Source organism: Euprymna scolopes, chromosome 14 (assembly GCF_053919585.1).
Source record: "Euprymna scolopes isolate OS-2025 chromosome 14, ASM5391958v1, whole genome shotgun sequence".
NCBI classification, from domain to species: domain Eukaryota; kingdom Metazoa; phylum Mollusca; class Cephalopoda; order Sepiida; family Sepiolidae; genus Euprymna; species Euprymna scolopes.
In genome coordinates, this window is record NC_136495.1 from 36,679,812 (window position 1) to 36,703,155 (window position 23,344).

At 32.0% G+C, this 23,344-nt stretch overlaps 1 protein-coding gene across 6 annotated transcripts; it reads right to left on the reverse strand.

Annotated features, from left to right (window-relative positions):
• Positions 1-23,330, reverse strand: LOC145292954 (heterogeneous nuclear ribonucleoprotein A/B-like). Of its 6 annotated transcripts, none has more exons than XM_080139162.1 (10): positions 22,093-22,529; positions 21,472-21,512; positions 14,120-14,247; positions 13,852-14,004; positions 12,737-12,868; positions 11,481-11,586; positions 10,692-10,868; positions 9,030-9,071; positions 7,776-7,868; positions 1-232 (listed from the first exon to the last, which is right to left on the reverse strand). In XM_080139162.1, the coding sequence occupies exons 1-9, from the start codon at positions 22,257-22,259 to the stop codon at positions 7,792-7,794; spliced, it is 1,023 nt and encodes a 340-aa protein (XP_079995288.1). In that variant the 5' UTR covers positions 22,260-22,529; the 3' UTR covers positions 1-232; positions 7,776-7,791. The 6 variants fall into 6 exon arrangements, with proteins under 6 accessions (XP_079995288.1, XP_079995285.1, XP_079995290.1 ...); XM_080139159.1 differs by having other exon boundaries at positions 1-238; XM_080139158.1 differs by lacking the exon at positions 1-232 and adding an exon at positions 6,694-6,855 and having other exon boundaries at positions 22,093-23,330.
• Between the last annotated feature and the right edge of the window lie 14 nt (positions 23,331-23,344).

Here is a 23,344-nt window from a genome sequence, read left to right on the forward strand (position 1 = left end):
AACATTCAAACTTTGTTTTTTTTATTTACAAAATATGAAAGACAAGTTTTGTTTCGAAATGAAGCAACAGATGAAAAATTAAGCATTAGAAAAGGGCTTAGGGAGATGAAGGAAATATTTAAAACAGTTTTTTTTTGTTTTTTTTAGTATCACTGCAATCGTCACTGTTGCTTGCCTCGGGTCATGACCGTGAATGAATTGGCATGTCTTTCTTTTTGAGAGTGTGCCTCATCTGCAACTAGACAATATAACAATCAATAAGAAAGGGGGTAAAAATTGTACACTGAGCACCCCATAATGAGCTATGACCAAAAGAATATACACCCCCCACCCCTGCCCAGTTGAATCAAAATATGCAAGTTTATATTACCATTGCAGAAAGTTATTAATTTAAAAAAAAAAAGTTTTTTAATAGCCTAAAAGTTATTTAGATTCAGGCAAAAACATGTTGAAACTAGTAAAAATTCTAAAAAAATGATCTTGCAGAAAAATAATTACAAATAAAAATAGAATTTATCAAATTATGGAGTTTTGTTTTTATGTGGAAGAGATGTTTGACCAATTAAGTTTAACTGACTTATCTCCCTTGACTTAAATCAAGGGTCGGCCATTTTTTAAAAACAAAATCAGAACGTAATTGTAGATGTTTTCTTGATATATCTGGCATATGTATTGGATCATTTTTTTGTAATTTATCATTTCAACATGACATTTAAGTAATGTTTTTTTTTTCACCTGAAATGCATTGGTTTAAAAAACATGTACACAAGCAAAGCTTTAAATAATTTAAAGTTTTTATTAACCTATCAAGTATTTGTTCAATAAACAGGACATATTTACTCTGCAGATTGAATAAAATTCGTCTTTATTTCAATTTCTGAAGTTGTTGGAACACTTAGAATTCTAAATTTCAAGAATTTATTTGTTCAACGACGTATTAATTTATAAACAACTTTTGTAGTAAGTCACTAACTTATTGCCAAAAGTGCAACGTAAGTGTTAACTACTTTGCTCCTTATGTGTAAAGTATATCTTCAATAACGACTCTTGATGTCTAAAAGATTGAAACATATCCTCTCCTATAAATAGGACACTGGGTATTTTGTTTTCTAAATAAACATTTTCTTTTCAATTTGTGTCTAACAAATTTGTCAACTCATGGTAAAAATTTAGATACCGAGACAATAGATTAAATGAAATAAAATATTTAAATTAAAGGATGTGTGGAAAGGTATTTTTAGTGTCTTTCATGCCACAAGAATTCCTTTAGATATCTGAGTAAAACTCTTTACAAAGCCAGAATTCACCCAGGCATGGAATATTGTTACTGCATCTGCTAGTATCTCTTAAAAGAAAAAAATTTTATAAGTCCTATACAGTCAGCAAAGACTGAAATTCTGTCCCATTGCCACAATGTTGTATCTGTGTTTTACAAGTACTTGAACTGAATAGGCTCCAATGAACTCTTAACACTTGTGCCCCCCACTCTTGATGTACATACCCAACAAGCAAAATCCCACCCTTCACTGTTCAGGTCCCTAGATGTTGAAAAGCCTTCTAATCTAATAGCTCCTTCCCTCTGACTACTTAACTTTAGAATTTCCTCCTCGTCATGTGAAGACATTTTGCTGTTTAACTTCCAAGTGACAATGCTTTTTTTTTTGGGGAGGGGGGGGGGGAAAGGAAATTTCAATTGCTTTCTATTGTATGAACATCGGATTAATACATTTGGTAAATAGAACCATTAAAAATATGTGCATAAATAAACCACCGGGTTTGTATTACTATACAGAGGTACAAAAGTCCAAAACAAATGTTATGAAAGGCAAGATAGTTACTTTTCTACCTAACTGGATAAGTTTTTAGTTTTCATTTAAATGTAAAATGTTTATTCGGTTAAAAAAAAAAAAAAATATTGAATGCTACCAGAGAACAAGATGTCCATGATATCTGAAGACTCGATAATCACTTCAAAATAAGAAATAAACCAAAATGGTAGCAGAAACCCACCCATTAAATGTTACCATGGCATTTATTGGTTGGGTTTCTACCACCATTCTGTATTTATTTTGAAATGATTATCGAGTCTTTAAAAGGGATCAGACATCCTTTTGTTTTCCAGCAGTGTTTAAAAAAAAAAAAAAAAAAAAAAAAAAAAAAAAAAAAAAAAAAAAAAACTTATCCACTTAGGTAGAAAAGTAACTTATCCTGCCTTTGGTAACATTTGTTTTTTTTGACAACTTTTCATACCTCTGTAGTAATGCAAATTCTAAACACCTTGTACTATGGACAAAAGCTAAAGTGGTCAAAAATAAAGGTTATCAAAAAGGCAAGACAAGTTACTCTTCTACATGTTTATAGTTAAAACTTAAAGCCTTCTGGTTAAAAAAAAATAGTCAATGTCAAAATAGCGATTTGGTAGATTTCCACCAATATTGTTTATTTTGGAATGGTTATTGAGACCCCAAAGAGGTTACCGCTGCATTTGTTTGTAAAATATCACTAGGTACCACTTTTTTAAATAAACGCTTTAAAATAAGTTAAAACACTAACTTCAACTAAGTAGAAGAGTAACTATGGTCTTTAATGTCATTTAGTTTTGTCTAGTACAAAATTCCAGAAATCTGTAAACCCAAAATTATAAGTTGCTTATGGGGGTATATAGTTTTCCCACACTACAAGAACTCTGGCATCAGGGTTGGAAAGTGGGATTGAAAGTGCTTGAGAGAAAGAGCTGTTTGACTGCCAAAGATGCCTGTGCAGCCCTGTCTTCATTCCAGGCAGGGTACCTGAGGTGATTAATAAGCTACCCCCTTAAGAGAAAGCAAAGCTAGAGAGGGTGGACCTTCTAGAACTGCACAGGAACATTACACTGCAATCAACAGGGATTAGATGATTACAGAAATGGTCTAACATCTTGATTGGGGGGGGGGGACTGAGGATAAAAATACCTAGCTGAACAGAAAAAGTTAAGAGGGAATAAAAATGAATTTCAAGGTAAAATCTTTTTGGTCATTTATCATTTTGGTGTGCTTGGGGAAGAAAAACAAAAACAAAAAACTTATACTAAATCAAATAAAAAAAATTAATGTTTCATTCAATGAAAATTGAATTGTTTTTAAATTGAGAATTTTTTTTTTTTACATTCCGACCACTATCCTCATCCAAGTTGTCATTTTCATAACATTTTGACCAATGCCATCCAAGTGTTGGAACTTGTATAAAATTTTGAATCAAACTTTATCAGATCCATGGGAGGTAGAGTGTTCCTAGTCACCTATGGTGGAATAGGAGTTAATCTTCCAATATTACAAAAAGTAATGTGTATTCATTCAACAAATAAGGGAAAGGAGAATGCAGCTCTATTTCCATGAGACATTATTTTGCAAAACCCTTTTGGTAAGTAGTACAAGTGCAAAGTTTGAGGTGAAATTTGGACAATTTTTCATCAAATCAGACAAGATATTCTTTTTCCTCTTCAAAAACTATACAAGTCATATCCTGCCACTGAAATTTCCACTTTAAATTCAGTTTTTGATTTTAAGCTTATCAGAAATGACAAAGCCCAAGCAGCCTCATTAGGCATTCCTACTAGGGATGTCCCAGGAATTAGCAATAAATTAACCCTTTCTCAAAAAGGTAAAGCCTGGGAGAGGGGACCTCATAAGAGGAAATAGAATGAAACTTTAGATGGCAACACTGTCATACCGAGTGTTGAGGATACTATCACATACCCGGTTGGTGGTAAAGCAACATTTAAATACATGTATACATTCACCCCACACCCCACAAAAGGGGATCCCATATGAACTTTTCTAAGCCTCCTAAACTTTTAAAGGGGAGCACTATGCTGTATAAGGACCACTATCGGAATTGTCAGGGCGGTTTACAAAAACGCTGAGCAAAATTACAAAAGTTTGCTATCATTGGTTTATTTTATTTAAATATAAAATAACATTTCTGAATTTGCAGAAAAATAATTTGCTACAAGCTGTTTATTTAAAAAGTAATATTTTTCTGGAATTTTAAATTTCTAAACAAAAATTGTTCAATTATTTAATTCCCCCACCCCACCCTCAATAAAAACTAAGGCCAGCATTTGTATGAGAAAATGCATTAAATTTTCGTTCAGCACCCTAACATCTTGTAGACTGCGTGGAAGATTCTGATAGCACGATTCTTATACTCCATCAGTAGCAAATATTTTTTATTTTCCAATATGGGATCAGATTTAAAAACATTTTTAATTACATTAATGTAAATTTGCATCCTTCAGGAAGGCCTTAGTTTTCAGCGATTTGATTGATTTAAAATAAAAATAAATGCCCAAATTACTCACTAGGTTAACAAGAATGTTATACACAAGGTTGATGCAAGTATTTATAAAAAAAAAAAAAAAAAAAAAAAAAGGGGTGGGGGCATTGGATTGGAAAGAAAGTGGCATTCACAGAACAGATACTACACTTTGCTTCTAGACCAGGGTGTTTAAAACATTCACTCTTTAGTTTCATAGTATGAAATGGTTTACTTTTTGCTATTGACACTGAACAATCTCCAGACATTATGCTGAACATGTAAAAATGTTACACCGTAGTGGTTTTTAATCATACCTGAACAGAATGTAACAATGGCTCAGACTAGCAACAGAAGCTAGCCATTGACAATATGGTACTACCATGCAGTTTAGGAAGCAACTCCCCACAATTGCTAACACAAACTTGGCATTATTGTCGTCAGCAATGATTTGTGTTGACATCTAAAAATTATTAGTGATGTCTCAACATAACTGCAAGACATTTGTTAGCCACTCTCCAGTCAATTACAAGTGCAGTTGCTCCATAGTTAATGTATGCAAATTTGGGACCCACATCTTACATATTGACTGCTTTTGGAAACCATTTAACCAAACCAATACCCCTATAGACAGCTCTTTTTCCTTGACTCAGAACTCAAAATGATCTGCTGAACAAAATATTAACCATTTTCTAAACATTTAGAACACCCTTTTGATCTCCATATAACAGGCACGTCAGAGTTAGAAAATATCAGTTCCAATAATTTAGAAAAGTCTTTAAACACAGGATTGCTGTTGTATGGAATCTATAAAAATTAAAGTGCGTGTACATATATTTCCCTACAAAAACGTCAATTTTCAGTCTACAGACTTGAGATTTGGGAAAAATCTTTAATCGGTTTTCATTCAGAAATTTGGCTGTCAAGGTGTCAAAGCAAGGATTTGATCTTTGAAAACTACCAAACTCCTCTGCAAATTTTGGATCTTAACACTTGAAATTTTAGATGTAAGTTACTTGGACATGAATCAAACTTTAATTTGAGCTCAAAACAAATATTAAGGGGTCAAAGTTAAAAATTTGACCTCTAGTCACTATCAAATTAGTCAAAAATTTGGTTGCCAAGCGTCAAAGTTAAATATTTGACCTTTGCGGTTTCTAGCAAAGGCTAAACATTTGAAATAAAGAGTGTTTAGACATGCAGCAAGCCTTTTAATCCGTTCTTAGGTGAAAATTTGGCTGTGAAGAGGTCAAATTTGAAAGTTGACCATTGCAGACTGCAAAACTCGCCAATGTCTAAACACTTGAAATTTTAGATGTAGGTTACCTGGACACAAGTCAAACTTTAATATATATGCACATAAAGTTATGAACAGTACATAGGGCCTGAGCAAAGCCGGGCTGAACTGCTAGTTAACTATATAAAGTGTTGACCACAAAAACTGAACCTTTAACACATGCTTTTTGCAATTCACCAATACATCTAATGTCACACGATCATACACGTAACACCTGATAAACATGTTCTTTTAGAGTTTATCACATCTGAGATTACAATTGCATTATAAAATACTTAAAATGTCTAATTCATGCAGATTTTGTATCATTAAATAGCTAATTTCTTTAAAAAAAAAAAAAAAAAACTTGGTTGTCATCAGTTAGAACCAAAACATTAAGCACTCCTGGGAGCTTTTTTACAGATAAAAATTAAATCTTAATATGAATGAATTTTCCGATAAGCAAAATAAAAATATTGGCAAGTTGAAATTAACATTTTGCATTTCAACTTACCGATATTTCTTCATGTGTTATCGAAAAATTTTACGTGATAAACCATCCTTGTATGACAAATTTCAGTGTTATGTGACCAGTAGTATAAGAGTAAGTATTTTTAGACACGCGTTTTATATATAATACAAGTTAATTAAACCACTACATTTAACATTTCAGTAGTAAAAAGTTTCATGCAGGAACTTCAGAAATCTTGATTTTCACCCTAAAAAAGGAGTTGGATTTAAAATCTGACTAAATGTTAAAATAAATGATTAAAAAAATGTTCAAAAATCAGGCAAAATGTTGACAGCAATAGTTTATGGTCAGGGAAGAAAATATTTAAGCATTTTTGGGAGGAAGATTAATGTTGACGTGTTAATAGCAACATAAGAGGATTAAGGACAATTTAGCAGAAGTCTAGCACAAAGCCAAATAAGAGGCGGTCCAGTGATTAATAACCCTGGTTCGCACTGGTAAGCATTGACGCAATCACAAAAAGTCAGAGACAAAATGTTGGAGATTGGAATGATAGTTTTGTTTTTAAATATAGAAAAAAAAAAGCAAAGATGAGATAAATGGGGTGGGGAAGAAAATCAGCATGCAAATTGAAGTGAAATAGAAAGACTTGTTTTTTTTTATGTAAAACATTTTATTATGACAACCAGTACTGCAGCTGCACAATAATTTTTTCACCCTGAGATGGGAGTGATTTCTACTTCATGATAGCATGATCAAATGTTTGATGACTGTACACAGATTCAAGGTTTCAACAGGTTGGAACGATCCCATCCTAGATTGGACCAAAAGAAAATTTATCTGGTTAAAAATGGATGTGAACAGTTAAAAAACAGTTATAAAATTAAAAAAAAAAAAAAACGGAAAAAATTTAGGAAACTTTATATATGAAATAGGAACAGAAATTGGATACCCAATTATACAAGATTTTAGGTCTGGGTTAGTTTTTAAAAGTATAAGAACATCAGTAAGAGTTGGGAAGGGAGGGAAATGAAGACTGCTTTTTAACATAATTGAATTAACATTCACAGCTGGTACCAAAATAAACAGTAACCGAGTTGTGCAAGTTTAAGAAGGACATCAAAACAAGCAGTTTCAAGAAAAATAAATGTATAAAAGCCTCGAAGAGAAAAAGGCATTTATATAAGCAAAGAAATTACAGTATTCAGAAGCAATTATTTCTTCCAATTATAGCCAGGCATTTATGGTTTTCTGACTTTAAATTTAGCCAGGTTGCCGGCAGCAGTAGCATTTTACTTAACTTCAATAAAAACTAAATGAAAAAAAAAAAAAAAAAAAAAAAAAAAAAAAAAAGTCTAATCTAAAGCTACTAATTTGATTAGGGTATGATAAAAATTGATATCAAAAGTAAACACTCAGAATGTAGTTCTTTAATCTTCCCATAAAATGGTGTCTACAAACTTTAAAATAGTGACCTATAAAATAAAAACGGGCCATTCCAGAAAGAATTGAGGAGAAAAGACAGTTGGGGAAATATGATTTTTCATTTTGATTTAAAAAAAAAAAAGAGGAAAGTTTAATGAAGGGGAAGGGAAGGTAAGGAGAAAAAGTTTAAAAAGCGATTAGTCCATTCTCTGTAGTCCCAGCACTTCTTCCTCCAGTATCATTCTGGAATAGCCCTTAAAGGCAGTTGTGAAAAGGCAAATTAAATTAACGAATGAACAGGATACAGACCTACACTTGAAACGAATCAGCGACTGTACGGGTGATAGCCAGAATGTCCTCTACTCTTTACAGCTTTGCCAGAATAACCGCCAGCTTGTTGACCTACCAAAAAAGGTGACAATATTGTAGATCAAACAGGTATCAACGTACGTGCTGTAAATAGTAGACAGCGAGATGCCATATGGAATGGCAATACTTGCAAACAAGTCTGCTCAGAACAACTAAGTTAGGTTAGAACTGTACAGAGTATTTTTTGCCGGGAGAACACGGACTCGCATTATGTTACAAGTAGAGATCAACAATGTGTCATGGGCAAAAAAATTTTTTTTTTTTTTTAAGACTGAAACTCGGTGTAAGTGGAATTCTATTAAGAGGGAGTTGGATTCTATATATTTAAAAAAAAAAAAAAAAAAAAAAAGGAAAGGGCTGTTCCTATTGATAGCATGGATTGGAAGGCCTGGACAAAACAGAGGAAAAAGATGCAATGTAAGTTTTTTTCTCTTCATAGCAAAGCTAAGAAAGCTTAGTTTTTTTTAACCACCACAAAGCTGCCTTCCAAAGTCATGGACATTACTAGAACAGCCCTCATACTGCAGCAGATAGTATCATGGGTCTTTCATGCAAGCCATTAACTTTGGATTACCCATAAATACACTAAATTCTGAATTGATTATATAAAAATCCTGCCCATCTGTATGAAATATAAAATTTAAAAAAATTTTTTTTTTTTTAAACTTTAAAAACTAGTTAAAAATGAGTCAGCATTATATAGCAAATAGGTCAATTGTAGCATCGGTATATCTTGGTACATTTATGTAGATTCAACCACCATATTAGAAGTCTCAGCTCAATGAATCTATTGAAAAAGAAAGAAACTAAGTTAATGCACAATAGTATTAAAAAAATTTATAAAGACAGCTCTACTGAACTACAGAAAGATCTTTAAGATATCAATTTAAGCTTTTTAAAAAAAACTTTACACCCAGAGAAAAGAAAAAATACAAGTTCTGTTCTATGAACACGACCAGCTTTGTAGCTATAAGCAACAAATAAAAATAGCTAAGAATCTTGCTACTGAAGAGGCATGCAGAAATATTAGTAATAAAGCTGGAGAAATATTAAGAAATTAAGCCAGTCTTTTTTAGAGAAGCATGGGTTACTTATAAGATTTTGAAGAAATGTGAATTACGCAGAGGGAAGATGGTGCAAATGCTCACCATCAGAATTAAACATGCAAAAAGAAAGTCAGCCTTTTTTACTTACCTTGATCTTGGCCATAGCCGCCCCAGCCACCATAATCATATCCTAGAGAGGAAAAGTGTTAAAATCAGTTAAATGTATTCAATTAAAACTAGTGTTAACCTTTAAAGTATGCTGATTATATCTGCATACCAACATACAATTGCAATAATTTAAATTCAATAAGAATCAGCAACCAACTCTTAATTTGCATCTTAAAAAAAAAAAAAAAAAAACTGGGCACAGCCGAGATTGAAGTCACTACACAAGTTTGTGATTCAAATCTTGTTCATAGCTGAATACTTGATGCTTCACCAGGGCTATCAAGGGTAATTTTATTTGTGATGCCATCACTAGATGAGTTGCCTACCATAGCTTAAGAGAGGCTCATCTACCCTCGAGGTAGGTAAGACGGCGCCAGTTTCCCAACCTGGTATTTTACCTCGCAGTACATCCAGTGCCTCGCCTTCCCAAATGGTCATGCATCTGGTACTAACCAGGCTCAACATTGCTTCACTTCGGTGATCTAGTGAAAACCGATGCGTGAACGTGATTGTGCTGTACTTACCTTACATGGCTGTAGCAATCCAAGTTTAGAAAAATACACTATTGAAAGTGCAATTTTTTTTTTAGACCAGGTACACATTTGAAAATAGAAAATTGATCAACCATCGGGTTTTGCATTTCCAATTTTTTTTTTCATCTTCCTGCTCAAAGCTTAATCCATTAACCCGAACAGGAAATAATTGAGGATGCCCAAGCATTTTTTTTGCAGGCCAGTGTACTTTCTAGGGCGCTGGCTCTTCAATTTTCACTTTTTGTCCATTGTCATGGGCAGATATAGGGTTAGATAATATTGTGTTAGTATTTCTTTTGCTCATGTATTTTAATGCCTACTATTTTCTGTTAACGAAAAAGTGAGACTAAAAAGAGGGGGTGGGTGTAAAAAAAAAAAAAAAAAAAAAAAAAAGAAAAAAAAGAGAACGAGTGATAGACAAACTTAGTAACATGATTTAGCAAGTTAATTGCAAATTACGATAATGACATGCCCCCCCCCCCTTTGGGATAAAGTTATTTCAACATGGATTCAGTCATTAAAATACCATAGTAAAAAAAAAAAAAAAAAAAATACAGGTAAACAAGTGCAGGTTAACTCAGCTTTAATATATCAAATGCATATATGATAATCCAAGTGCTGAAGGTGACAATCCATTTAATGAGGGCAAAAATTGACTAGGCCTTGACATCACCCAAAAGATATAATTTCTGGAAGGATGGCATACCAAGACATGTTTGTACCAGGTTGAGCATGATATTGCACTGATGAAACTTAACGGAACAGCATTTCAGAAATTATGGAACTAAGATTTATAGAATTTAAAAGTGAAAACATGTTATAAAATTGTATAGTTTAAGTGCTAGGTGTTCAAAAAGTAATGCAATAATATATAATTGTAACTGTTTGATAGATGCGTAGACAGGGGTGATCTAAGTTTAAAATTTTTTAATTATAGCCAAGTATATTACATTATTTAACCAGACAATGCTAGACCTGCTAGTTTTTAATTTAGCATATCCAGTGCTTAAAAGCGGAAAAATTTATTGCATAAAATTTAGAAAACTATATCAATAAAAAACAAATTGTAAACAATCTAAATTCCATTTCAAGAAATAGAATGTACTTACCATAGCCATAGCCATAATTTTGTCCATAGTCACCCCAGTTGCCATAGCCACCCTGGTTGTTATAATAATTGTAATCATAGCCATAACCTCCATAGCCGCCATAGCCACAATAGCCCTGGTTATAATAATTGTTATAGTTCTGGTTATAGCTCTGATTCCAACCACCTTGGTTCCAGCCTATGAAATATAAAGCACATTTGTCATCAAAATAGAAAAATAAAATAATTGAATGTTTAATTGAAAAGCGTATCTAATGATAAATATGCTGCAAAATCTTAATTTGCAAATTATCTTGAAAATAATTTTAGGAAAGTGATATTTGGCAAGAAAATAAAGATTTTTTGGAAAAATCTTAATTTTGGTCTAGATTTAATTTAACTCATCTCCATTGTAAACCACCAAGATAAGACATTCGACAATTGTTTCCTTTGATAACCAGCATCAAGCTGTACAAAACACTAAGTTTAAAAAATTGAACATTTTATATAAAGTGACAAGTTTCACAAATTAAAGCTCATCTTTAAATATGATACGGGTCAAAGTAACATCAGAATTGTCATGAGATTTTAGATACAGATTATCTAAAAGATTTAAATATCTCAATTTCTGGATTTTACTTATTCAAGAGAAATAAATATTGTCTTAGATTCTGACAGCAATCTTTGTCAGTACGACAAAGACAAACGATAACTGTATTTTTGTCATGTATGCACACACACACACTTCCTAAAAGTGGTATAAAAATAAATCACAACTCAAGAACATTGATCAGGATAAAACTACACTTACCTCTTCCTCGACCACGTCCACCACCTCGTCCGCCGAACCCCCAACCAAAGCCGCCACGACCTCGTCCTCTCTGGCTAGCAACAGGAGTTGCTTTTTTAACCTGAGCCTATAAAAAGATGAGGGAATATTACAAAAATTGATATTTCAATATTGGAATAAAAAACGTTAACTTGAATGGCAGTCATTTGCATATAAATTGTTTCTTTTAAAAATGGATGAATAAAAAGTAGCCATGAAGGAATTTTTTTAACCAACATAAATGACTGCCACTGACTTCCTTCTGCAGGACCTGTAAAGTTAGCACTTTACCAAAATATTATTGACTAAGCTGATAAGTGAAAATAGAGATTAGGGAAAAGGGATTGATTAAAAATGAAATGGGAAAATCAAATTAAATACCACCAACTTTACACAGTAAACTTAAGAAATGACAATTTATTACTTTATCCTTTACTGAGAAACTTTAAAAATCTAAAAATATTTAAAAACTTAATTTAAAAAAGTTAAACTGAAAAGTTACTAAAATTATAGATATAAAAAATGTATACTTAATATCACCTATTGAATGCAAATTAAAACAGTTAGTGCAGAATATTATTTGGTTTAACAACTTCTAACCATTGAATGGGGCTAGTAGGAAGAGGAGGCTGTTGTAGTCACATGTGGCTGCGGTACCTCGTAGTTTGACCACCACCACGACACGGTAGTAGTACTCAGGAGGGTCTCCTTTGTCCAGCATTATCTCACATGAACTAGCGCCCCCGCAGCTGGAAGTGGAATAAAAGGAGCAATCATTGGTAATGCATTCAGCAAAGACCAGCTAGGATAACCATCGATAGCAGAGACATCAACATGGCAGAGTTACCAAACTAGGATAACTTACGTACGTATTAAACCTTCAACTCCCGTTACTCTATAGTTTATTTTTATTGTTTTAAAAATAAATAAAAAGTAGATTCTATTTCAGCGTAGAAGACGGCAATCGTTCAGGATTGATAACTTGTAGGACATGGAACGCTGCGGTTACCACTTAAAATGTTCCATTAAATTAGGAGGCATGGATTAAACAAGTTACAAATTGATGAGCTTACAGCATTACCTGGAAGAAGAAAACTTAAGATTCTTGTTAAAAATTTACAAACTAAGTTATGATATAGATATGTATAAATATTTTAAAATATGATATAATTAGAATATATATCTATTAAGAAAATGAAAAAGATAAAATTTTCTCATAATTATGAAGGGAGACGTACCTCTCTGGAACCTATTTGATGGCCAGCATTTTCACAAATCTTGTCCACAGCTTCTTCAGACTCAAATTCAATGAAACAGTAATTTCTACGCTGATTCCGCATCTTATCAAAGGGCAGCTCAAGCTTGGTAATCTGAAGATAAAGAGTATTCAACATACAATTTGTAGTTCCAGTCTGCATGAATGGTTCAGCCCCCCCCCCCCATTACACCTGGATAAGCACATCCACTTCCATCAAATACAGTGAGGGTCATCATCCATGTTGGCCATCCATAAAGTAAAGAAGTGCAATACCAATTTTAGGCACAGAGCTTCAGATCTGATGTCTCCAGAATCCATCATTGGACGCCATAAAATTCCCGTTAAGACATCCGATTGGCATACCCTTTCTCCACTGCAACCTCTCAAACATGTTGCTAGCCTCAGTCTTTAAATACTAAAAAGACTTAATCCTCAAAGTCGTCTGATCTATTCCTTGCTTCCTTTGTTTCAGTTCGATTGACTTGAAAAACTGAACATTTTCTGCTTCTTGCTTTCCTTCCTTGATCTTTTGAAGAGCAAAGTAAATAGGCATCTGTATTTGCAATAATCATCTTTAATTTTTGTTAGCTCTTTCCATCAAGTGGCTTCATGCATTGTCTCAAGTTATTTCCATACATATCCAAGTTGTACCTTTGCAGTTATACAATTACAATTTTTGCGCTAACAGGTTTCTACTTGATCGATATACTGTCCAGACAGAATACTTGCATGGACGACACTTCCGCCAGTGTTTAAATGTCAAATGACCATCTCCCTTAGTCACATCCTAGGCTAGGAAAAAAAAAAAAAAAAAAAAAAAAAAATGTTACTCCACCCAAAAAAATGATCGAAAGTAAATTAAAATTACACAGTACCTACTGAGTTAGCATTTCTCATTCAATCTAGAGTTGTCCTTAAATTTCAATATAATTTAAGCTTTGAGTACTTACAGAATGAACCTCGTCAAGTTATTCGATTTCTTAAATTAGGTGAAAGTATTGTTACAAAACCCCTCCTTCCATATTAAGGTTTTTAAACATTTCAGCAAGTATTCTGCATGAATACGAAGCAGAAACAGGTTAAAGAAATACTCACTTTACCAAATTTGCCGAAATATTCTCTTATTTCATTTTCTGTTAAGTTCTGATCAAGGTTTCTGACAAATACTTTCTTTATAGGTTCTCTGGGATTTGCCCGTTTTGGATCAATATTTCTGCCGTGAAGTTTGTGTTCTTTTTCAAGCAAAGCCTAAAAAAAAAAAAAAGAAAAAACTTTAGAAAAGTTTCATAAACGTTTTTATACCTTTTAAGGCAAAGAACAAACGACTTCTAAATTACATATTAGATGCAATGTAATGTCTTACCTTGTCAACTGTAAGTTCATCTTTGAAAAGAACGAATCCAAACCCCCTTGAGCGTTTTGTGACTGGGTCTGTTTTAAGATTACAATGTTCTACTTCCCCAAATTTAGTGAAGTATTCTCTTAAATCCTCTGAAGTAAGAAAAGGCATTTTTATATCAAGCACAGAAAAAAAAAAAAAAAAAAAAAAAAAGTTATAGACGAAACCTTAATTTTAATTAAAATTTAATTAAGTCATCTTTCGTTAGATTTTTAATCCATTATGTTTATTGGCTGAAAGTATCTAAATTAATTTTGAGATAAAATTAAATCATTATAAAGAATGCATCACATTGCAGTATTTGTATTTACTTTCTTCCTCTAAAAAGTAGGCAGGAGGGAAAAATAAATACCAATCAATATTTTTCAAGATGAGCAGTGAACGATCAAATGTTTATCCTGAAAACGACTGACACTGCAAGAGAGCAAAAAGGGACATTCAAATTTAATAGGCGCCAAAAAAGCGAAAACATTTCATACACATTAACGAGACAACTACATTTAGCAGAACTATAGAAAAATATCGAAATGCAAGTTCTTTTCCATTTATTACATCAAAATTAATGCAAGTCTTGAAATTATATAAGTAGTAGCAGTGATCAAAGATCCAGACAACTTTTTGTATGCTTAATTTGAGTTCTCAAGTTTCTAAATACTTGGTTTGTAATTCTGTTGGCGATTGTCCAGAATTTTCCCGTTAAAAAAATATCCGTAATGAAAAGAAAATATTGTACCAATGAATCGACTAAGTATTATTTTTATAAAGAAAATTTTTAAGCGAAATTTAGTTTCTTCCAATGCTTTTCTCGATGCTAAGAGCTTTCTATAATCTCGCAAGTTTGAATTATTTGGAGTTATCTTGTTCTGGACTTTTCTACATGAAATCAAGAGATCGCTCTTAGTGTTGATTTTAAGAAAATCCTATCAATTTACATAATTTTTGGTGTATGATTTTCTTTCCGTCACTGGGATGTACAGATTCTATTTTTTTTCAGAAAGGGGAATTTTGGACGATTAGATTTGCATCGAATTTTAAAAGAAATTCAAATGGAAAGAATTTAAATATTCAGTTAAAAATAAAACAGCTATAGTAATAGCAACCAGACTGCAAATCTTTTTTTTTTCAGATAAAACCTAGTTTAATTTTTAAAGGGGCGTTTTACACGAGGGCGAAAGAAACTCTTACAAGTGAGTGAAGAAACCATTCGTACGCACTCGGCGTTCTGAAGAAAGAAAAATTGTTCGATAATTAAATTAATACCCATACAGTATTTTCCTTGCGTTCTTCTGACCGCAACGGGCGCAACGGCACGCCGCAACATTAACATTTATCCCAAATTGTAATAAAACCATAACCAAGTTTGTTTTATTTATAAAATTCTTTCCATGTTGGCAACGTCAGGTTTTCTTACATTACAAAACAAAGCCAGTGTCAGTGTGAGTATTTGACAAGACTTTTGCAGGGAGAGACCAAGGAGGGTGTCGTCATCCTCCCATATAAAAAAAAGCACCCGATGTTTTCAAAAGGAGGGTCACTTAGTATTTTACAAGGCTCAACGTATCTTAACTTCGGCGATCTTACGGAAACCGGTATGAGAACGCAATTTGGATCTAAGTATTGCGAAAACTTAGATATTTAAGGATTTGCTAAAATTTTTAAATTCAGTTTTAAGTGATTTTCTTTTCAAACTTGAAGAATCACTAAGTAAATCATTTCAACAAATTAAAATAGCAAAATGCATTCAAGTAGTTTTTCATGTATTAAAAATTTCGGTACAGAATACGTACACAACACCCTCCCGTCCCCATGTTAAGAATGGCTTTCTAAATAATATTTCAGCACGGATCAATAAGTGCATGCATGAGTATCAAAATTTCGTATCATTTTATACTATTACCTTTTTTAATTTAAAAAGCTTCGACTAAAAGTTGAGATTTAAAAGTCTCAATTGAAGAAACTGACAGTTCACCTCGATTGGCACTTGGCAATGGGGAATCTCAATTGATTCCGCTAAGAGAGGCAACTATTTCAAAGATCTAAGAAATTTTTTTTTCAATGATGTAAAATGCGACGATAAATTAACATTCGAATAGAAATTTTAGTCAACTCCTTAGATAACCAGTAAGGATTCCATTACCAAACGTTTAAATTTTACATTTTTAATAGTCGAAAATTTAGTGCTAAATCTATAATTAAATTTATCAAATCAGTCAAATTTATTTTACATTTTAATGTTTGTACAATTTTTCTAATTATTAAAGCGAAAGTGCCTGTACAAAAACTTCGGCCTTTTTGGAAAAAATTTGCGACGTTTTGACATTTTACACAAATACAAAATGAAGATACCGCCTTGCCGAAAAAACGAGGATGAGGAAGAGGGGTTCAGATTAAGTGAATTTTTGGGTATTTTTTTTTTTTTTTGTTTACTGTCCTTCGAAAAATCGATAAATATAAATGTTACCAAAAGGTAAGTGTTTAATCGGATCGAGAAACAAGTTTTCGAACGATACGCGCGACCACAATATATTTGTTACGCGGCCACTTGTGGTTGCGTAATTTTTGAAAAGGCTTGTTTTTCGAGCCGAATAAACATTTTACATTAAAAACACTAAAAACCTCAATTGAGTAGAAGAGTAACTTATCTTGCCTTTGGTAAGATTTGTTATATATTTGATTTGTGCCTAGTTTTTCAGAGGACTGAAAAATTAAATCTACCAGATTTCTCTTTATTATAAGGAGATATCAAAACTTCAAAAATCAGTACGTAGAAAATGTACATGGCATACGCATCACAGAAGTTGGATGTAAAAATCCAAAAATAAAAATTTACCGACCGGTTACACCCACTCCGCGCGCACCTTTCGTCTTTAAATTTAATCAGTAACAGTAACTTAAAATTCCGTCCTATTAATAAATGAGTAACATTTCCTTTCTTGAAACTCCAGTTGATGTAAATTTTCATAGGTGTTTAGAAAAACGTAGATCGTTTCTCACCTCTGCTGTAGCAGTGTCAGAAATTTCGTGAAAATAGTGAATAATTCCACCCCATCTTTCCAAGCTTATAACTCCTCGAAAAATGTAATTCAAGCCCTAATTTTTTTTTTCAATTAAAGGAGTAAGGACCAAGGTTTTATTTAAAAAAACAAAAAAAACAAAACAATGTTTTTTTTTTTTAAAAAGGTTTTAAACTTCGGACTTTACAGGTAAATTTCTAAAAAAACTGATTTTTTTTTTGTTTTAAATTTGAATATATTATTTATTGACCTTTTCTCTTCAATTTGTGATACATAAACCTATTAAACATAAATTAATTATTTACTTTTTAATAGACATTTCAAAATGAGAGGCGTAAATTATTCGACCCCCTATCTTTCTAAGCTTATAACTCCTCGAAAAATGTAATTCAAGCCCTAATTTTTTTTTCAATTAAAGGAGCAAGGACCAAGGTTTCATTAAAAAAAAAAAAAAAAAAGACAAAAAGAAAAAATGTGTTCTTATAAAATAAGGTTTTAAACTTCGGACTTTACAGGTAAATTTCTAAAAAACTGATTTTTTTTTTTTTTTAAAATTGGAATATATTATTTATTGACCTTTTCTCTTCAATTTGTGATATATAAACCTATTAAACATAAATTAATTATTTACTTTTTAATAGACATTTCAAAATGGGGGGGGGGGCGTGAAAATGGGGGGGCGTGAATTTAAAAAAAACGTTTGTCTAAAATATTATATTCGGTTTATTGGAAAGAACATAAAATTTCACATTGACCCTGAAAATATCGTAAAAATAGAATCCATAGAAAAATTTTGATAGATTTTTAAAATTTAAAAATTTAAAAATATTGAGTTTAAAAATTGAAAAATATTGAGTTCGGAAAATTCATTACTGTTTTAAAAAAAAAATAAAAATATTTTTATTACTTTTAAAACAACTGTAATAGTTTATTTTGGAAGTATAATCCATAAAGAAAATAAATAACCCACTTTTAACAGAGAAATTACGAGATTTTTATATTGTATTCGCAGTTTCGTGTTAGGGGTGTCAAAAATTCCTACAAAAATTCTGATACTGCTACCTCTGCTGCGTGACTATTAATCGATTTATTGAAATCAAATATTAGGTTGGTGCAAAAGTGTCGTTTTTGGACATATATATATATCTCTGATAAAAACGGAATTTTTGCACTAACCTAATAATTTTTTTAATTTAGTCCACCAGAATGCATTTCTATTCCTGAACAGATTCAAATCAACCATTTTAATTTTGTCAATGTCGTTATATATAAAAACATTCGAATTTGAAATCATTTAAACTAGTTTTCAAATTTCTATATTACAAATCTAAGTAAAGACTCCAGGCAAAAATTTAAGCAATTTTTTTTTGAATACATAAGTACCACAAATTTGCTACGAACCAAGAAATTAATTAAGATCATATTCGGAATAATAGAGACTACCAAACGATTGTGAAGAATGGACCGCATGATGTTTCCGTGAAGTAAGATTTGTGCTAACTATACGAACTATGGAAAAGCAGAAGCGACTTAATGTTTTAAAACCTTTGTTTATCTACAAACTGCAATTAATAATTAATCTGTTATAATTCTGTTAGGTTTTAAGACTTACAGTTTAACGATTAATATAAACATTTGTATATTAATAGAAAATACAGTTTTACTGAGTGTTCATTTGGTTACCTACGGGGGTTCCATATTTTGTTCGGTAAAAAGAAATGAGGGGGGGGGGGGCTACAAAATGCTTAATATTTTGTGCCATAATATTTTCAAATTGTTTTTAATCTGGCGATAAAATAGCTGACAAGAGTCATGTTTACATTAAAACTTATTTTTTTAAATAAGTAAACAATTAAAAATCTATGTTGTAACGGAACATTTTGAAATGGAATTTTATTTTTGCTTTTAAAAAGTTTTTGGCAATTCAACTGATTATAGTATATTAACTCAGAGAAAACGCTATTAAACATTTAAATTGCAACTTCAATGTAATTTTGTTCAATTTGTATTTAAATATTTTTCACTTATTTGAAGCCCTGTTTCATAGAAATGTCGATAGAAATAAATATATTTTGTTCAAATTTTGAAAATGGGGGGAGGGAGAGGAGAGGAGTACGCTCTAAAAAATATTTTCCCTTATTTTACGGAAACTGCTTTTATGTAATTTCATTCTAAAATGGATAAGTATAGAATATTTCACGAAAATTTGACCATTAGTTGATTTTTGCTAGATTTATTAAATACGGGTATGTTTTCACGTTCGGAATGCTTACTACATGGGAACATTTTAAAGCGCCAATTATGTGAACAAGATTTGTCTCGCAATTTCATTATTTTCGTACGATGAATAATTTTAAAATTACTATCCTTTTAAAGGGTACAAAAGTTATAATTTATTATAAAGTTACATAGTTTTACATAGGGGGGGGATAATTCTGTAGTGACTTTTGGTAGTGCCTACGGAATAATTACCATAAAAGGCTGGTGGGGGGTGGGGAGACTAGAGTTTTTAAATAAGTGATTATACAATCATCGGTAGATTGGTGGAAGGGGCTTTGAAAAGATGCGCTAAATGTGCATATTCAGAGAAGATTACCCTCCCCTCTCAGTGACACAGATTCCACAGGGAGGGGAAAGGATGAGTTGCATCATCGGAGTCTGTAGTCATGACAGCCTATTCTAGCATCCCTTCCCCCAAAGACAAAGGAATGCATACGCTCAGATTTTCTTTAATTTGCTGTGACGAGAAGCCATGCGTTTTTTTTAAACGATAAAAGTGAAATAAATATACATTAACAAATCTAATAAACTCATTTTCGATTAGAAAACGAGTTTAATTGTACTGAACCTTTTATGGGAATACTTTAAAGGGGGGGGGGGGGAATAAAACTGATCGTACGAATTGAAGCTTTAATTTTAGCAATTAATATTGAAAAATTAGTGTAAATACACGACACGAGAAAAATACGCACACGTGAAGTTGTCTCAAGTTTGATCTTTTATTTATATACAAAGATAAGGAGAGAATTAAAGTTCAAAACTCAAAGTTCATTTGTTTAAAAGAAAAAGCTTTAACTAAAACCCCAACTGAAAATAGAATTATGCAAATTACATTTGCGTTAATGTTCGAGGCGATGTTTTAAAATTTAGATTAAATAAATTTGTTTATTTCATTTTAAAATGTAACGTAAACGATTAAAAAAGTCAATTTTAAAAACTAAATATATCAAAAATATAGAAATATGAATTCAAGAGAAATGCTGCTGCTACCCCACCCCGTTCGTCTTTATCAACTGCCGCAGAAGCCGGCGGGAAGTTAAGTCCAGACTTCCAGTTAGCAAGCTCACAATTTTTAAATAAAGAGGTAAATTAAGACATTGCAGATCTAAAAAAGTGTATTATGGATTAAAAACATCTGCGTCTTAAAATCTACGCCTAAAAATAGTCAACAACGAACACTTTAGAAGGTAAGAGAAAAAAAAAAAAAAAAAATGGCGATGTCATGATGAAAACGTTATGGAAATGTGATAATCGCAAATACTTTATATTACTTTCCATTTAAATTAGTAATTTAAGATCAGAAGTGATAAAATTTTGGTATATTTATCTTTACGGAAAGAAATTTTAAAATCCGCTACCGGCAATACAACTGCTAATAACGCAGTCACGTGACTAAACGCCATCTTTTGTTGGGCAATAAAGACCCTAAAAATTAAACTAATATTTTATATTTTATTTAAAAAACTAAATATCGTTAAACATAAGATTAAAGTTAAAAATAGTTAAAAAAAAAAAAAAAAAAAAAAAGTTTATATCTGTATAAAAATACATAAATATTGACAAAGGAGTGGAGGTACACGTGCGACAAATCCAGTTTCAAGCTGAACTTTTTAAATCTATTCAGTCTCATGTAAAACGAATATATCACATCCGTAAATGTTATACGGTTGCAGGATTTATTACCGTGCTCAATACATAAGCAGAGCGATGTGGTGTATAAATATACATAGACGTAATGTATAAAGGCAAAATACATCGGTACTTATGCACTTTTGTTACCGTGCTAAAATAACGTTTAGAAAGCCATTCTTAACATGGGAAAGGACGGTTTTATTTAATTTTAAACTATTCGCCCACTAAATTTAAGAAAATTTAATTTTCAAATAGCGCGGTAAAAGTGCACAAGCACCGTTAGATTTACTAAGTATTGTGAAACAATGCGCCAATATCAAAAATATTAATTTTAGGAAAAAAATGTTATCACAAATACGAAAAGAGAGAGAGAGAGGGTAGGAGGCTTACTTGCTGTAGTTTCCCAGCTTAGTCCACCAACAAACAATTTTCTGAAAAGGAAATTAAATTTTTAAATAAACGAAAAATTAAATAGGCGAGATTTAGTTTAGTCTATTGCATTATTTTACAAGAACTGAAGTAAAAGCATTTTTTCTAGGAAAAAGATGAAAATTACATTTAAAAAAAAAAAAAAAAAAAAAAAAAAGGAAAAAAAAAAAGGAAAGTGAGATAGGCATACGGGATTGAAGATAGACCCTTAGAAAATTGAGTTTTTAAAGGAATTGAAAGTTGAAAACAAATTAAATGTTTTTATTTCCCTCAAGATATATATATATATATATATATATTATATAAATAAAAACGCCATCTTAACGATGAAAGCTAGAAAGGTGTATCTAAATTGGGGGACCGATTTATAGACACAATTGAATTTTTTCAGGCTGCAAGAAACGCTTTTATATATAAAAATGTGAAAAATAAAATTAATGATTTTCATCTAATTTTTGTGTTCGTTTCAAAATTACGGGGAGATATAGAATTTATGAATAATAGCGTAAAAAGATCAAATTAAAAACAAAGAGGTTAAAAAAAAAAAAAGAAAAAAGAGAGGGAGAGTCATCTTCTACTTACCGACTGTCTTCGTCTTCATTTCCTTTGTCATCGCCATCGTCCATAGTTTCCATTGCGGCCGATTCATCGAAAGCCTCAGCAACTTCTTGGTTATTTTCGTGGCCGTCAATATTATTCGCTCCGTTTTCCCCGTCCATTTCAACGGGATCGGTCTGGAAGTCTGTCATTATGAATTATTTATAAAGGATGAAATTTAATAATTAATAGAGTAAAAAATTAAAAATTTACACGAGTTTTTGATGTTTAGTTTTTTTTCTTTAATTTTTATTATGGGTTTCTTATGTTTTTTTTATGTAATAATCACTAAAAGTTATCCTAAACCCTAATAAAAAAAACTGGAAAGTGCGATTGCGCTCGTCTCTCTCACACTCACTCCCTCTAATAACTGTAATAACTTAATGCAACAGCCTTTCGGGTGGAGAGGTCGTCGCTGATTGGTAGATTACGCACCCCCCTCCTTCGTTCATTAACATAATTCACATCTCGCGAGATTTGCATGCTTATTAACGTGAAAAGACGCGTGACCTCAATTTTTTTTTAATGGGGACTAGGCTGGTGTAGAAGGTGAAAGAGTTTATACATTAATATGATCGCCGATACCTTCTGTTCCACTCAAACACTGAAAACTCAACTTGCAGGACAAAAACTACCGAGGGTATCGATGTTAGATCATATTGATGCATAGTATCAATTTAAAATGAAAAAAATGCACATACATGAGAACACGTTTAAACTCTCTCTCTCTCTCTCTCTCTCTCTCTCCTTCAGGCCAAGATCAAAGTGTAGTATCTGTTCTTCAAGTTCTTGTTCAATGTTCTGTCAGTGGGGAAAAAAATCCTTCACAACTGGGACAATTTTTATTTTTGTTCCTTTTCCCCGCTTTAAAAAACGACCCTGGTGTCTAACTGTCTCATGGGGAGGCATTTTATACATGCTGAGTGAGTACGTGAGGAATAGCTAGTATAGCCTGACGAATCCACACGACGAGGGAGAAACGCAGAAAATTACGTGTAGCCAGCCCAGTTGCCTATATATTATTTCAACGTTTGTGAATAAAAATGTAGTCCGTCTTAACACTATATTTGTATATTATTTAAAACTCTATCTGAAAATTGGGCGTTTTTGTACAAGTTCTGCCTTTTTGATTCGGCTCGCTTCACGCACTACTACTCATCAGTATGGTTAGACGTAACGAGCGCATATTCCGAGTTTCGGAACCCGTACATCAGATCACTAGTAGTGATCATCACTA